Genomic DNA, 14,738 nt, shown 5'->3' on the forward strand with positions numbered 1-14,738 from the left:
CAGCAACTGTAACCATCAAAGTCTGAATCAGTCCAGAAGTTTGTTTAGTGACTTTGGGTAAGGATTAGGATTCAAAGTAAGTCTACAGTGGGTTTTCAGCAGTGAAAATAAACATGTCGGACAGATCATATACAGGCATTTCGATCCAGATTAAAAAAACACTGGCAGCAATTTCGCAAAAGGACATCAGTGTTAAGATATTTAAATACCATATAAACAAATGCAGCTCAATTAAAATGCAAATTTTGGTATCAATTTCTCACTTGACGGCCGTGTTACTCCCCATCAGTTAACGAAAAATCCCAAATGTTAAAATAAAAATTCTGTTAATTTAAATACGAACAGGTCTGTATCGGTCTGATAAAATTATGCAGAACCGTGTAAACGATATAAACATCCAAAATAATGTAAATTGGAATACAGAGCATTTAAAAAAAAAAATAAGGCTTAATTGTGTGCACCATACAAATTAAGGTGCAGTTGCTGCTTGGTATTAAATTATTTCATTAATTTTAGATAGTCTCCCCTCAATCAAATATATATAATATTGATATATTAAAGTTAATAATTAAGTAGTCTACAGCAGTCCAAACTGACCATTCGAAATCAGGACAGGGGTGCTGTTAGAGATATTGGACCCCCAAACCAGACCAATCCAATTACATTCCAAATTTTAATCATCCTAACTTTCCCTCATTTATGGTGCCTCTGAATCAGGATGCAGAGAATCAAGTAATTTAATAGTAACAATGACACTCTCTTGATCCCCATGGGGAAATTCCCTTTTCACCTACCCAGTTTTGCTCTCCATAACACACATGTACAGCTTGACAGCCACCTACAGTGGTGCCCATGGAGCTGGGGGTTAAGGGCCTTGCTCAAGGGCCCACAGACATGTGACTATTCTGCCGAGGTGGGGCTCAAACCAGCGACCTTCTGATCACAGTCCACTGAACCGCACTTCATCCCCAACATACTGTCAGCGCCTCACACCAGTATCCACCTCCCCTTCCTCAGATCCCGGCGGTCCCACCTTCACTATTGGGAAGTCTGTCTGGCTCCTGTGGGGCATCGTCTTCAACAACTCTGTGCCCATCGAAAACCCCAAGGGCACCACCAGCAAGATCATGGTGCTGGTGTGGGCTTTCTTCGCCGTGATCTTCCTGGCCAGCTACACGGCCAACCTGGCCGCCTTCATGATCCAGGAGCAGTACATCGACACTGTTTCTGGGCTCAGTGACAAAAAGGTATGTGGTTCTGGACCCGTATCAGGGGAGGCAAAACTCCAGATCGTAGGGCCTGTGAGCTGCTCTAGTTTCAGGAGCCCTAAGCAATGTGTTGTAGGAATGATTTGTGGACACACTCGACTGCTGCAGACTTATTTATACATAACCATGAACGTGATTTAAGCTCTGACTGACAGTCTACCTGTAAATCTTCAGTTCTGAAGTTCATCTTGAATTCTTTTGCTTCTGGAAGCGTCCGGAGGCAGAATTTTGAACGGGGCATAGAAAAGTTCTGTTATAGACACACTGTGACTCCAGACTCGATTGTGATTCCTTCCACGATACATTCACCCACTGAGGGTCCATGCAAATCCTTTGTGAATTCAAGATGCCAACTTCGGCGAAACATCCAAAGGTGTCTCGCAGGCAGCCAGGAAGGGAAGAAGAACGTTCCGGAACATTTCTTATTTCTGCATACCTTAAATGGATGGTTTCAGAAGTGCTTCTGAAATGCAGGTTCAAGTCGCAGGAGAATATAAGTCATTTGGGCAATGTGCTGAAACAGGATTGCTTTAGTAAATATTTCCTTCTTCTAAACAGTAAGGATTGTACAGTTTTAGAATAAAATTCCCTGTTGTCTGTGCCTGATATTAATGTCCTCTGAATCAACCATGACAAGCCCAGTATCAGTAAAAAGGATTCAGGGAGGGTATTTCATCCAAAGCAAAAATGACAAAAACTCCTCATGTCCAGCTGTAATGCCGTTATGCTGGATGTTCCTCATCCTCCGGATCTTCACATGGTTCCATGCAGATTGCTGATGACTCCTCGCTTCCTCACCTTTGTCCGTTTGTCTTGCCACAGTTCCAGAAGCCGCAGGAGCAGTACCCACCCTTTCGGTTCGGCACGGTCCCAAACGGCAGCACGGAGAGGAACATCCGCAGCAATTACCCAGAAATGCATGCCCACATGGTGAAGTACAACCAGAAGGGTGTGGAGGATGCGCTCAACAGCCTCAAAACAGGGTAAGGGAGCGTTACCCATCTAATACTCTCATATTACTGCACCTGTCTAATACTCTCATATTACTGCATAATGACAGGTTACCTCTATAATACTTTCACATTGCTGCATAAGTGCATAATGACAGGTCAACCATCTAATACTCACATTACTGCACCTGTCTAATACTGTCACATTACTGCATAAGGAGAGGTTAGCTGTGTAATACTCATACAGTACTACATAATAACAGGTTACCCATCTGATACTGCATAATAAGAGCTTAGCTGTCTAATACTCTCAAATTACTGCATAATGACAGGTTACCTCTGTAATACTCTCATATTACTGCATAATGACAGGTTACCTCTATAATACTTTCACATTGCTGCATAAGTGCATAATGACAGGTCAACCATCTAATACTCACATTACTGCACCTGTCTAATACTGTCACATTACTGCATAAGGAGAGGTTAGCTGTGTAATACTCATACAGTACTACATAATAACAGGTTACCCATCTGATACTGCATAATAAGAGCTTAGCTGTCTAATACTCTCAAATTACTGCATAATGACAGGTTACCTCTGTAATACTCTCATATTACTGCATAATGACAGGTTACCTCTATAATACTTTCACATTGCTGCATAAGTGCATAATGACAGGTCAACCATCTAATACTCACATTACTGCACCTGTCTAATACTCTCAAATTACTGCATAATGACAGGTTACCTCTGTAATACTCTCATATTACTGCATAATGACAATTTATCCATCTAATACTCTCATATTACTGCACAATGACAGGTTACCTCTATAATACTCTCATATTATTGCATAATGACAGGTTACATGTCTAATAATTATACATTACTACATAATGACAGGTTACCCATCTGATACTGTATAATGAGAGGTTACCTGTCCGATACTCTCATAATACTTCATATTCATAAGTTACACCTCTAATACTCTCATATTACTGCATAATGACAGGTGATATTCCCATTAGGGGGTATTACTTGCCTAATATGCTGTATGTGTTATGTACCTAATACTACATAATGAAGCATTACATATCTAATACTCTCATGTTACTGCCTAATGATGTGGCAGCCACCTAATACTCCCCCGATACTCACTCTCTGACACCCCCCGCCCGTGCTGACAGGAAGCTGGATGCCTTCATCTATGACGCAGCCGTGCTGAACTACATGGCAGGGAAAGACGAGGGCTGCAAGCTGGTGACCATCGGCAGCGGCAAGGTGTTTGCCACCACTGGCTACGGCATAGCCCTGCAGAAGGAGTCTCGCTGGAAGCGGCCGATCGACCTGGCGCTGCTGCAGTTCCTGGCTGACGGTGAGCAGGCCGGCGGCCGACGGCCGTGCCTCTGCAGAAAGATCTAGAATTTAATCAATTGAGTAATCAGCTCATTATTAGGAGATAGCACCATTTACGTAAACGCTAATTACGATTGCAGTAAACTGATTTGTGATGTCGTTATCAAGTGTAGCCGGGAAACAATGTGCAGGAAGCTAATAATTAAGCAAAAATGGAAATTAACGAAGCGTGATTCTGCACTGGACAAGCGGTTAAAAGAGATGGATGGATGAAAATAGATGAATATTCAACACACGTATGCTAATGTGGTAATGCTCACGGTTATAGCTATGGATGATGATGAGGATGATGAAGAGGTCCCACAGCTTGGTCTCAGCCTACTCTGTCTGTTCCTCACAGGTGACACCCAGAAGCTTCAGACAGTCTGGCTGACCGGGATCTGCCGGAATGAGAAGAAGGAGGTGATGAGTTCCAAGCTGGACATCGACAACATGGCGGGGGTCTTCTACATGCTGCTGGTGGCCATGGGCTTGAGCTTGCTGGTGTTCTCCTGGGAACATCTGCTCTACTGGAAGCTGCGGCACTCGGTACGGCGCTCGGAGCGCCTGGACTGCTTGCTCGCCATCAGCAGGGTAGGGGGATGCCGCCGGCGGACGTGTGCGCCTGAGAGAATGACCCAGTGCGTGGGGCAGTGCGGACGTGCGCGCCTGAGAGAATGACCCAGTGCGTGGGGCAGTGCGGACGTGCGCGCCTGAGAGAATGACCCAGTGCGTGGGGCAGTGCGGACGTGCGCGCCTGAGAGAATGACCCAGTGCGTGGGGCAGTGCGGACGTGCGCGCCAGAGAGAATGACCCAGTGCGTGGGGCAGTGCGGACGTGCGCGCCTGAGAGAATGACCCAGTGCGTGGGGCAGTGCGGACGTGCGGGTCTGAGAGAATAACCCAGTGTGTGGGGCATTCGTACGGGTGTGTAAATACATTCGTGGGTGGACACTCGGCCACAACGACTGTGGAGATTTGGCCGGTGATTGTCGCTGCAAATACGGTTTTCAATCTCGAGCAACGAGCCACTTCCCCTTTAAAGATTAAAATATATAGCTCAGAAAATAAACAAAACACAACAACAAACAGAACTAAATTAGAGGGCAGGCAAGTGCATTGACTGCTAAGAAATTGTACCCAAATGGAGTTTCGTTCTTGTTTAACCAGGGCAACGCAGCACACAGAATAAAAAAAGTAATAAACACGCAAACTAATTCATTCGCAACTTTGTCATGCTTTCGATTATATCCAGAGAGAGAGTTGTAAAGACCATTTTTACTGCAAACAAGCCTTCCTTTAGGTGAAGTCAAGGGGCAAGCTGTGATGAAACGCTTACAGGCGGGACGAGGTCTGCAAAATTAACAGCTTCCTGAAATGAGCAGGAAAGCAAACAAACAGACAGAAGCGAGAATTAATCCAACAGCCACCGATGAGCTGATTATTCCTCTTTTGAAATATGAAAAGGGATAATTTTGTGCAGGGCTATGCACTCACTCACACACACACACACACACACACTCACACATGTAGGGTAAACATATCCTTATGGGGACCGCTCATTCATTTCAATGGGAAAAATGCTAACGCTAACTATGACAACCTTAACCCCTACCCTGCCCTAACCATAACCATAAGTAGCCTAACAAAATACAAGAGTTTTTGCATTTTTAGATTTTTCATAGCAGTCACTGATTTTTATAAAAAATTTTCCCTCTAAAAAAACGGATATTTATCACGTCCCCATAAGGATAGGTAAACCCGCTCACACACACACACACACACACACACAGGAAGCCTTTTAACTTACACCTAAGAGACCTTAGCCACAAAAATTTAATTTCACTCGTGGTGTCGGAATTACATTTTCTTCATTTTACTTGTCAGTACAGCAAATGAATATTTAATTTGCCCTGGGACTTATATGGCAAGGCGTGACTGGGGGGGGTCATGTGACAATCCTTTGCCCCGCTGCCCCCGCAGGGAATTTACAGCTGCTTCAGCGGCGTGGAGGGGGCGGATCGCGACGGCAGCCTGCAGAGCCCCGATGTCACCACGGGCTACACGCAAGCTAACATGCTGAAGATGCTGCAGACGGCGAAGGACATGGTCTCCTCGGCCCGTGTGGAGGATTCCCTGGACCATGCCACACGCACCATCGAGAACTGGGGCCGGCGCGGAGAGCTGGCTGCGGGGGGCGTGGCCCCGGCCCGTGCGGGGGTGGGGGGAGCAGGTGACTATTACCCCGGACGCCTTCCCTACATCCCCAGCATCACGGACAACCACCTGTCTCCGTGCCTCTCGCCGGCCTATCCGGGACACTATGGTGACAGTGCCACTCAGCCACTGCTGGGGAAGTCAAGGGCGATGGCTGGCCGACAGCGGCCCACGCCAATGCGGTACACGCTGCCCACTAGAGGGCGCCACGCGCTCTATGAGCGTGCCCTTCCCGTCTCCAGCCTCAGCAGCCCCCACCTGGCCATGAGGGATCCTGCGCCACCCGTCAGCGCCCGAACCCGCCACCCGGCTGGGGCCGCCCCCTTCACCTCATACGACGACGCTCACGTGCCAGACCTCTACCTAGACCACAGGCAGCCGCCTTGCCGGAGACTGTGCCAGGAGGGGTCGGGCTGGAAGAAGAGTTCCCAAGGCTTCCTGACGGGGGCGCCAGAGGCCCGGGTGAGACACGACTACCAGGAGGCGTCGTCCTGCTTACCTGAGCCGAGGGACGGTCCCTTGGCAGACGGCCACGCCCACGGCCACCCCCAGCTCCGCCCCGGCGCCAGCCCCTCCTCCTGCGTGAAGCCGTACCAGGAGCCGGGGCTAGAAGAGGCGCCGCTAGTGGGGAAGGAGAAGCTGAACCGGCGCGCCTCCTTCCTGCGGGCCACCTGGGCAGGCGAGCGGCTGCGGCGACCGGAGGACGAGCCGGACCTATTCCCCCGCGTGGTACTACCGTCAGGGCCCCAGCCGGGGGCGCTGCGGAGGGACACGGGACGCAGCTTGTGCTACCTGAGGCCCGACTCCTACCTCAGCCCCTCGCACGGCCAGCTTTACACAGGGGGGCGTGTCAGGTACACTCCGTCCACGAGGCTGCCCTCCTACCACGAGGCAGTGGTGCAGAACGCTGCCGCCCTGCGCCGCTCCACTGTGGTCCACCGACACTACTCCACCTACCTGGACACCTACACGGACCTGCCCGTCTACATGGGCCCCTCCCACTTCTACCAGCACTCGCGGGAAACGTGCGACATCTTCCCCTGCGTGGGAGCCTGCCCTGACGGCACCGTCCCACTGGCCACGCGCACCGGCGACAGGCGCATGCCATGCGGCACTTACGACGGCGCCAAGAGGGACCACGCCAGTATGTCGCTGCCAGGGGCGGCCGGGGGGGGCAGGCCCAGGCGGCCGGCCCTGCTGCCGCCACGTGGCGCGGGGAGCCCCCACCTGCCCAAACCTTGGGCTAGAGTGTCCAGCCTGGAGTCAGAAGTCTGAGCTGACTGGGTCGGGGGGGGCGATCAGGAAGTTCTGACTTTGAGGAGGGGAAGTGTAGGAATGTGTGCTGCTGACCTGCTGCGGGGAGGGGGGGGCGGGCAGGCCTTGCGCTGGGACAGGGTGAACCCAGAGAGAGCGCCCCGCACAGGTCCACACGGGACATTACACACCATGTGCTTAGGGCTCTCCACCCCCCCGCCCCCCCATTCCAACAGTCTCATTCTTTTATCATGAATCTGAAAGCCTAATTTGTTTCTTTTTTTTTCCTTTATGGTTGATTTACTGAAACGTCTTCTGAGGATGTCATGCGTGTGTGTATGTTGGGGTGGGGGGGGGGGAGGTTGGCTTGGACTGGGCTTGTGTAGCGTGTGCATCGTGGTTTCAGTTTGATTTTGAAGACTGTATTTCTGAGGTCTTTCACTGTAAAATAAATGGCTGAGGGCCCCGGGGGGCGGGAAGGGGGGCTTTTCAAATTTCACGGCTTTGATCTTCATTTCAGAAAGGCACTCACCACACCCCATGCTGGGGAAGCTCCGGCCAATCGCACACACTGACGTTAGTGACCACCAGGGGAGGAGAGTGACACAGTGTATGGACTCCATGGTGATTATATCCAAAGGACGGATTAGCCATTGACCAGACCCATTAATTATAGTAAGGAGCAGATTGCCACTCCCAGTTAGAATAAGAGATCTAGTTAGAATAAGAGATCTAGTGTTAACAGTAATCCAGTTTAGACTGTGAAATGTCACCCAGTGTCTAGAGACCACAGTGGCCCTGAAAGAGCACCAGAAGGTTGCTGGTTCAAATCCCAGGGTCGGCAGAATGACCACACTGTTGGGCCGCTGAACAAAATCCGTAACCCCCAGAACTCCAGGTGTCTGACCCAATTTTGTCAAAAAAAAAAAGTGTCGCTTTCAGGAAAAGCACCTGCTAAATTAAACGTAAACACAAACATCAAACTGACTTTCCACCTCTCCGCTCTCTTATCGCTCTCACAAACTGCACGGTGCAGATTAAAAAGTGGTACCTTCTAACTGAGCTCCTAACAAGAACAACCACGCCGGCGACTGACGATTGCCGTTAGTTCCCTCGCTGTGTGAGTGGGACAGGGGAGTCACTCTTAATGAAATCACGGGGGACCTTTAGCGTAGATGGGGAGAAGCACTTGTTTTAAATGACCTCTTTGTTCGACTGAATGTCAGCTTTAACGAGCACGTCCCTAAAATGCCACGATGCTTCATAAGGAGGCTGAGCGAAGACCTCAACGTGACTTCTATATGGGTCTTAGTGCTAATCCACTTTATGTCTGTATGTCGTTCATTAGCGAGTCATTATGCAATCGATTGGTTGTTTGGTAAATGATCTGCATCGCTTTCACCAGAAATTTACAAAAGAGAGGGAAAGACAATTATTTAGCCGTGAAATGGGCGGTTCATTCATTCCTCAGGAATTCCCAAGAGTCCCTTGTGCTGGTTTTGGGACTGGATTGACTTAAGGTTACTGCTGCATTGTGGGAAATGTGGTAATGTCCCTGCGTAGACAATGAATTTGCCCAAGCAAAACAGATTTGTGTGCATGAAACTCCCATTGATATACATTAAATCGTTTTCGTTTGATCGACTTGAATTGCCATTTATTTATATGGCAATGCCCAGAATAACAAGAAAACACAGAATTATATTAATAGAGATATCAAAGTTTACATCGAGGAGTCATATCCCAAGTACAGCGGCATTCTGGGAGAATGACCTGAGGTTTGGGGTTATTGCTGTACGGAGAGTGGTGTTGAGTAGGTCATATCTCACCATAGCAAGGTCAGTCCGCGCAACACCAGGTCATAAAGCATTAGCCGCTGTAATGCACTCTGGGCACCGTCAGACTCACACCCAGCGGGGCCCTGTGCAAACAGCAGCAAACTCACCACGATGAAAACGCCAGAGGACTGCAGAGAAAAGGGTAAGCTGTAAATCACTTTCTGTGCTCTATCCATTTATCCTTTCTTCTTAAATTGTGCATGTTGTGCATCTGGGCTAAAAGCAAACAGCTGCTGTCAGATATACTTGACAGGTGTCATTATGAATTGAAGGTATTAATTAAGAAATAGAAGCCTATTATCTATGTATTGAATATAAAGGAACTCACTGGTTTCATGTTCAGAATCAGTCAGCGATGCAGGGAAAACGTCAAATATTAACAGGCAAGCAAGTTCCTCTTTCCACTGCTCTGGTTGTTATTTTTTAAATATTAATTTATAAATGGTATTTTAACATTCATAAAACTGATACTGCGGTGTACCAGGGAACAATTTAGCTGGTACAATATTTATTCACCTGTTTCCTGAAAATAAATCCTTTAAAAAGTTTTTCAAACTGTAAGACCCCTATCATGACAGTGGCACTGCCAGCCAATCACAGGGAGGCTGCTTGTCTGTGATTGGCCATGCTTAACTACCCTTCCTGGGGACTGTCTTACCTGGGGCCTCACCTGCATGTTCCCAGGCTCCACAAGGACTACATTTTTAATTTTTTTTTTTAAATGGCTGTCCTTCATTAGGCATCATGGTAGATGACGTGGCATCTCATTTTTCCACTCTTCAGTGTTGCATGTTTCAGACACGGACATGCAACATGTGTCAGAACCGTGGCGTGTCACAGATTTTTGGCAGAGAGCAGTGGACACAAACATTCATCGCAAAACAGAAAATAGCTTATTTAGTGGTTTGCTAAAGGCCATTGTCCAAAGCAAAAAAAACTATTACCAATCCTGAATTGTTGTTATGAATGAGACTGAAAAATTCAAGCACCTTTATTAAGCGTTACAACATCTGTGCCATCCTGAGACTTGAACCTATTCCCAGTGACTCTAGGCTCTAATCCCAAATGCCTCAGTCTGGCCCAAATCCAGCAAATGAGCATCATGTTTAATTAAACAGTTATAGTTTAATGAAAGAGTAATTTTATTAGCCAGAAGTCATCTAGTGACTCTATTAAATGAAAAGATGACTCAAAATTTTATCACTGCCACAAACACCATGTCCTGTAGCCACAATAAAAAAGAAATATATTTAGTTAATTTTTTTACTGCAGACATCAATGATTAATGGCTCTGGACCTGATGAGCAGCACACTGATCAGCGTACTCACGGTTATATTGTACGTAAGGGACACAGTGGACCTGATGAGCAGCACACTGATCAGCGTACTCACGGTTATATTGTACGTAAGGGACACAGTGGACCTGATGAGCAGCACACTGATCAGCGTACTCACGGTTATATTGTACGTAAGGGACACAGTGGACCTGATGAGCAGCACACTGATCAGCGTACTCACGGTTATATTGTACGTAAGGGACACAGTGGACCTGATGAGCAGCACACTGATCAGCGTACTCACGGTTATATTGTACGTAAGGGACACAGTGGACCTGATGAGCAGCACACTGATCAGCGTACTCACGGTTATATTGTACGTAAGGGACACAGTGGACCTGATGAGCAGCACACTGATCAGCGTACTCACGGTTATATTGTACGTAAGGGACACAGTGGACCTGATGAGCAGCACACTGATCAGCGTACTCACGGTTATATTGTACGTAAGGGACACAGTGGACCTGATGAGCAGCACACTGATCAGCGTACTCACGGTTATATTGTACGGAAAGAACAGTGGACCTGAGGGACTGTGGGAAGAGAACGAGATGTTGCTTTTTTTTTCCTACAGATGAAAAAAGCAGGATTGATAGGAGGACAAACCAATTTCCGTACTTGATAAATGATTCAACACACGTAGATGAAATTTCCATGGAAGCAAGAGAGTGGTTCAGAGAGAAATCATCAGCAATATATCATAACCAGCCCCCCTGACCACGTGCTGCCAGATAAAGACATTATGAGCATTTAAAAGTCTGGAGGGACGGTTATAATTCAAACCCTAAACGTTTGGCTTGGAAATATGAATGCATAATACAAACCATCAAGCTCTGTCACAATGGTAAACACTGCGCACAGTTGAATTAACCCACATTATTCGCAGAATTAAGTCTACAGAAACAATAACTTTCATGAAGAGTAATTGAGATTCATTTTAAGCTGCCTGGGAAAAAAAACAGGACTATAATGTTTTAAAGGAGAATACAATTTTGTTCCGTTTAACTTTCGGGAAACTCTAAGTGGTTCATATTAATTTGCATCATCAGGTTGTTAAGCGGTTGGAGATTTCCCGCCCACCTCGCAAAAAAAGATTAAGTTAGTAGGTCATTGTAGGGCTAGATGCGTTATCAGTATGTAGGAGATCTTCCTCAGAATGAATGTCGTAGGGAGGGAGGGACTGTTCCTGAACACATGAAAAGGACGAATCAATGAACATGAGACAGGCTTCGTCGCTGAGTAGGTCTTTTAATACCGAAATAATCCTTTTCGAAGTGAAAAGGCATCTTCACCTCGCTTGACTTTCAAGCTAATCTTACCCACTCCGCGCAGTAATTAACGCCTCATTTAGGCGCCTGCCGAGTCCGTCACAGGGTCGATCCGATCTGCTTCGTTGCTTGCAGGCGCTACCTCCCCGTTTAAATTCAGCGGCACCGCACCGTTCATCTCAGATTATCGTTATGGAAGCACAAGCGGGAGTTTTTTTCCCCCTAATCAAACTTGAGGGACTGTTTCATGCTTTGTGTGTTAGTCTGATCAGCAACACCTGATGAACATTTGTCTCCAGGGAGGGTTTCTGGCTCACGGCCCCCTGCCGACGGCCAACGGGCACATGCGCCTCATTAAGAGGTCGCTGTGGGACCATCACCCGCTGTGATTAAAGTCCACAGCAGCCCTCGGTGGAGGAAGGAGGGGGGGAAAAACTCTATCCACCATGTCCGGACAGGAATGAAAGAACAGTGGAAACGGCAGTGATTCCGCCGACATCTTTTCAGAAAACAGCGTCCAGCTGTTTTTCTCCACTCCCTCATCACCATACGCCACGTCGACCCGATAACGATGGTGCCGCCTTTCGCCGAACTTCAGCTGCAGTTCCCCCACATATTGCATTAGCTGTAGTCGGGCCGTCAAATAAAACCCAGCTTGAATAGACGCTGCGGATCCCGGCGCTGTGGCACCCAGGCGTGGGTGGACGCCTTCCTCTGACGCCATCGTGCCTGCTGGACCCTGGTGCGGATTTCCTAACAGCTGGGCGCCATGTGCTGCCATATGGCATGGATCCACTAGGAGGCACAGCTGCTGAAGGACCGGATTGTGGACCGGGTCCCACCCGACCTGCTTTACTCATACTGACCAACATATGACTTTGGACAGTGATGATTGATGATGTTTATGGTGATGAAGAATAGAAACAGACTGCCACTTTTTTTAAACTAATCAAACTTAATATTTTAAACGTGTTACATTTATCCAATGAACATCCTACTTACTTTTTAAATATAGCAAATCAGGTTAAATGCCTTAAAAGTGCAAGAGTAGGGCTGAGATTTGAGGCTGAATACTTACACGCGGCGCCTTAAACACTGTCAGCTATAGCTTACATCCCTCCCCCCGGGTGCCCATCTTGCTCCCAGCTGTTTCTCCTTCATCACAGGGTTCTACAAGACAGAACGAGCCAGAAAAGGCAGGCCAGGTTGGGAAAACAGCTACGCCGACCCAAACTGGGCTACTCCTCCTGCTTCGTACGATGAAGCCACTGTAGATGCAAGTTCCGGGCCAGTCACTCGCCGACACATGCGTGCACGCTAATGCATGTGCGCTGCAACCACATCTTCCTGATTGCGATTGCGGAAGCGCAGTGCCGGCATTCTCCGTGCCCGGGATAAATTACCCCACACTCCATAAATTTTCCCAGATGCCGGGAGTCACCTTGAAAGTGATACTGCCGTCTGCTGGGCTGGAAAGGCTGAAGCCGGGAGAGCCGGCGCATGTCGGCCCGCAAGACCCCTGCCGACACTTTTGTTCATTTACTTACTCATGACTCTTATTATTATTATTGGCTTGCTATTGAATTTATGAGCCCTGCGGAATTTCCTGGATTTCCTGTTGAAAGGTTCCTAAAACGTAAGTCACAGTAATAAATTACCAAAAAAACACACATTTAATCTTCGTTGATCAAGTGGTTGAAGTGACCCAGTTCATTGAAGTATAACTGGAGTCAGGTGCTCTGTGTGACGTGTGTGTGGGTTTGATCGATGTTGCCGTATAAGAAAAAACACACACACACACAGACACACACACAGTTTGTAACCCACTCTTAACACGACCCTTTTCAAGTGCAATATGGCTTGATCAAGAGAGATTTCAGAGGAGCTCAGAAGATCTGTTGAGGTTCCTAAGCCTAGAAATCCTTTTGTAGTTCTTACCAAAGACTTCCAAAGGTTCCATCAGTCTGTCCGGGCAGAAATTCAGCACCGTTGCTGCTCTCTGTAGGAGCAGACGTCTTACAGAGATCAGTCCAAGGACATGCTGAAGACTCCGGAGATGAGTGACAAGCTAAGGATCTGCTGCCATCTTAGTAATGTCTCTGTTTCACTGACCAAGAGAGATGCTTTCAGGGGGTCACCAAGGATGAAACCAGTGATCTAAGTAGAGAGAAATATCTTCTGTTCATCTCAACACTGCCTGGATCCACCACAGTGATACAACAACAATAGTCTCAGGAGAACTTAGACAAAATCATAACACTGCGTACATCTGCCAAAAAGTTCTGAAATAAAACACGGGAAGGCAGAAGATCAGAAGCTCATCCCACTGTGAAGTGCGGGGGACGGAAAGCAGCGCTGATGGACTGCGTTGCTGCCTCAGGGCCTGGACGGCACGCAATCATTGAGGAACCAATGAACTCTACAGCAGAATGTCAAGGTGCCCGATGCAAAACTCCAGAGAAACTAGGAAATGGAACGTGACACTGATACACAGGAAGAGGGGGGTTCATTATTTCCGTCAATGACCTTGATTGTTTATCAATACAATCAATACAGATATGGCAACATTTGAAGGCTGAATTATTATAAAGATACATCATACTTTCCTCATTCATCCATTAATGCGTATGATTCATCTGGATTCACATACTTTTTTTCTCACAACTGTGCATCCCTTATGGCTGAATCTGCAACCTCACAACTGTAATTAAACAAGGAAAATTGTGATGCAGATGTTTATTTAGACTGTGTACACAAATTGCTCGAACAGGCTGATCAGGTACTATCGGTAGGCAGGCTTTGATACGGAGCCAGTGATTGACAAGGTCTATTAAAATAGATTATTCATACATGTAAACCCAGTAGAGGCAATTGCAGGCAATGCGACCTCTACTCACGGGACATATTAATGCTTCATCCAATTCTTGATGTCACAATGGAAACATAATTGTCAGCAGCACTTTGTGATTGGTTGGTTTTCCGCCATTATTCCTCATAAGTGCAGAGATTCCAGGCTCCATTCCTAACAGCATGATACGAGTGTAATTGGAAGACCGTAATTACAGCAGGAGGGTCCATTAGCTCCCCAAAGAGTTGGAATAAAACAGATCTGGGTGCACTACCCGGTGCTTTACGGTAACTCAACTCACGCGACTCCAACACAGTCTCCAGCGGGTTCCATTTGTCCACCTATTCAGTAAGTGCTAAT

General features: G+C 47.4%; 1 protein-coding gene across 1 annotated transcript in view; it reads left to right on the plus strand.

Annotated features, from left to right (window-relative positions):
• Positions 1–7,315, plus strand: part of LOC111856733 (glutamate receptor ionotropic, NMDA 2C-like) — a 36,294-nt gene extending 28,979 nt beyond the window's left edge. The window contains exons 9-13 of the mRNA XM_023836926.2: positions 1,018–1,247; positions 2,091–2,251; positions 3,410–3,597; positions 3,979–4,211; positions 5,600–7,315. Of these exons, the coding sequence (XP_023692694.2) occupies positions 1,018–1,247; positions 2,091–2,251; positions 3,410–3,597; positions 3,979–4,211; positions 5,600–7,108 (2,321 nt within the window). The 3' untranslated portion in view covers positions 7,109–7,315. The remainder of the gene's footprint in view (positions 1–1,017; positions 1,248–2,090; positions 2,252–3,409; positions 3,598–3,978; positions 4,212–5,599) is intronic.
• The last annotated feature ends 7,423 nt before the right edge of the window (positions 7,316–14,738 follow it).

Source organism: Paramormyrops kingsleyae, chromosome 22 (genome assembly GCF_048594095.1).
Source record: "Paramormyrops kingsleyae isolate MSU_618 chromosome 22, PKINGS_0.4, whole genome shotgun sequence".
Classification (NCBI taxonomy): domain Eukaryota; kingdom Metazoa; phylum Chordata; class Actinopteri; order Osteoglossiformes; family Mormyridae; genus Paramormyrops; species Paramormyrops kingsleyae.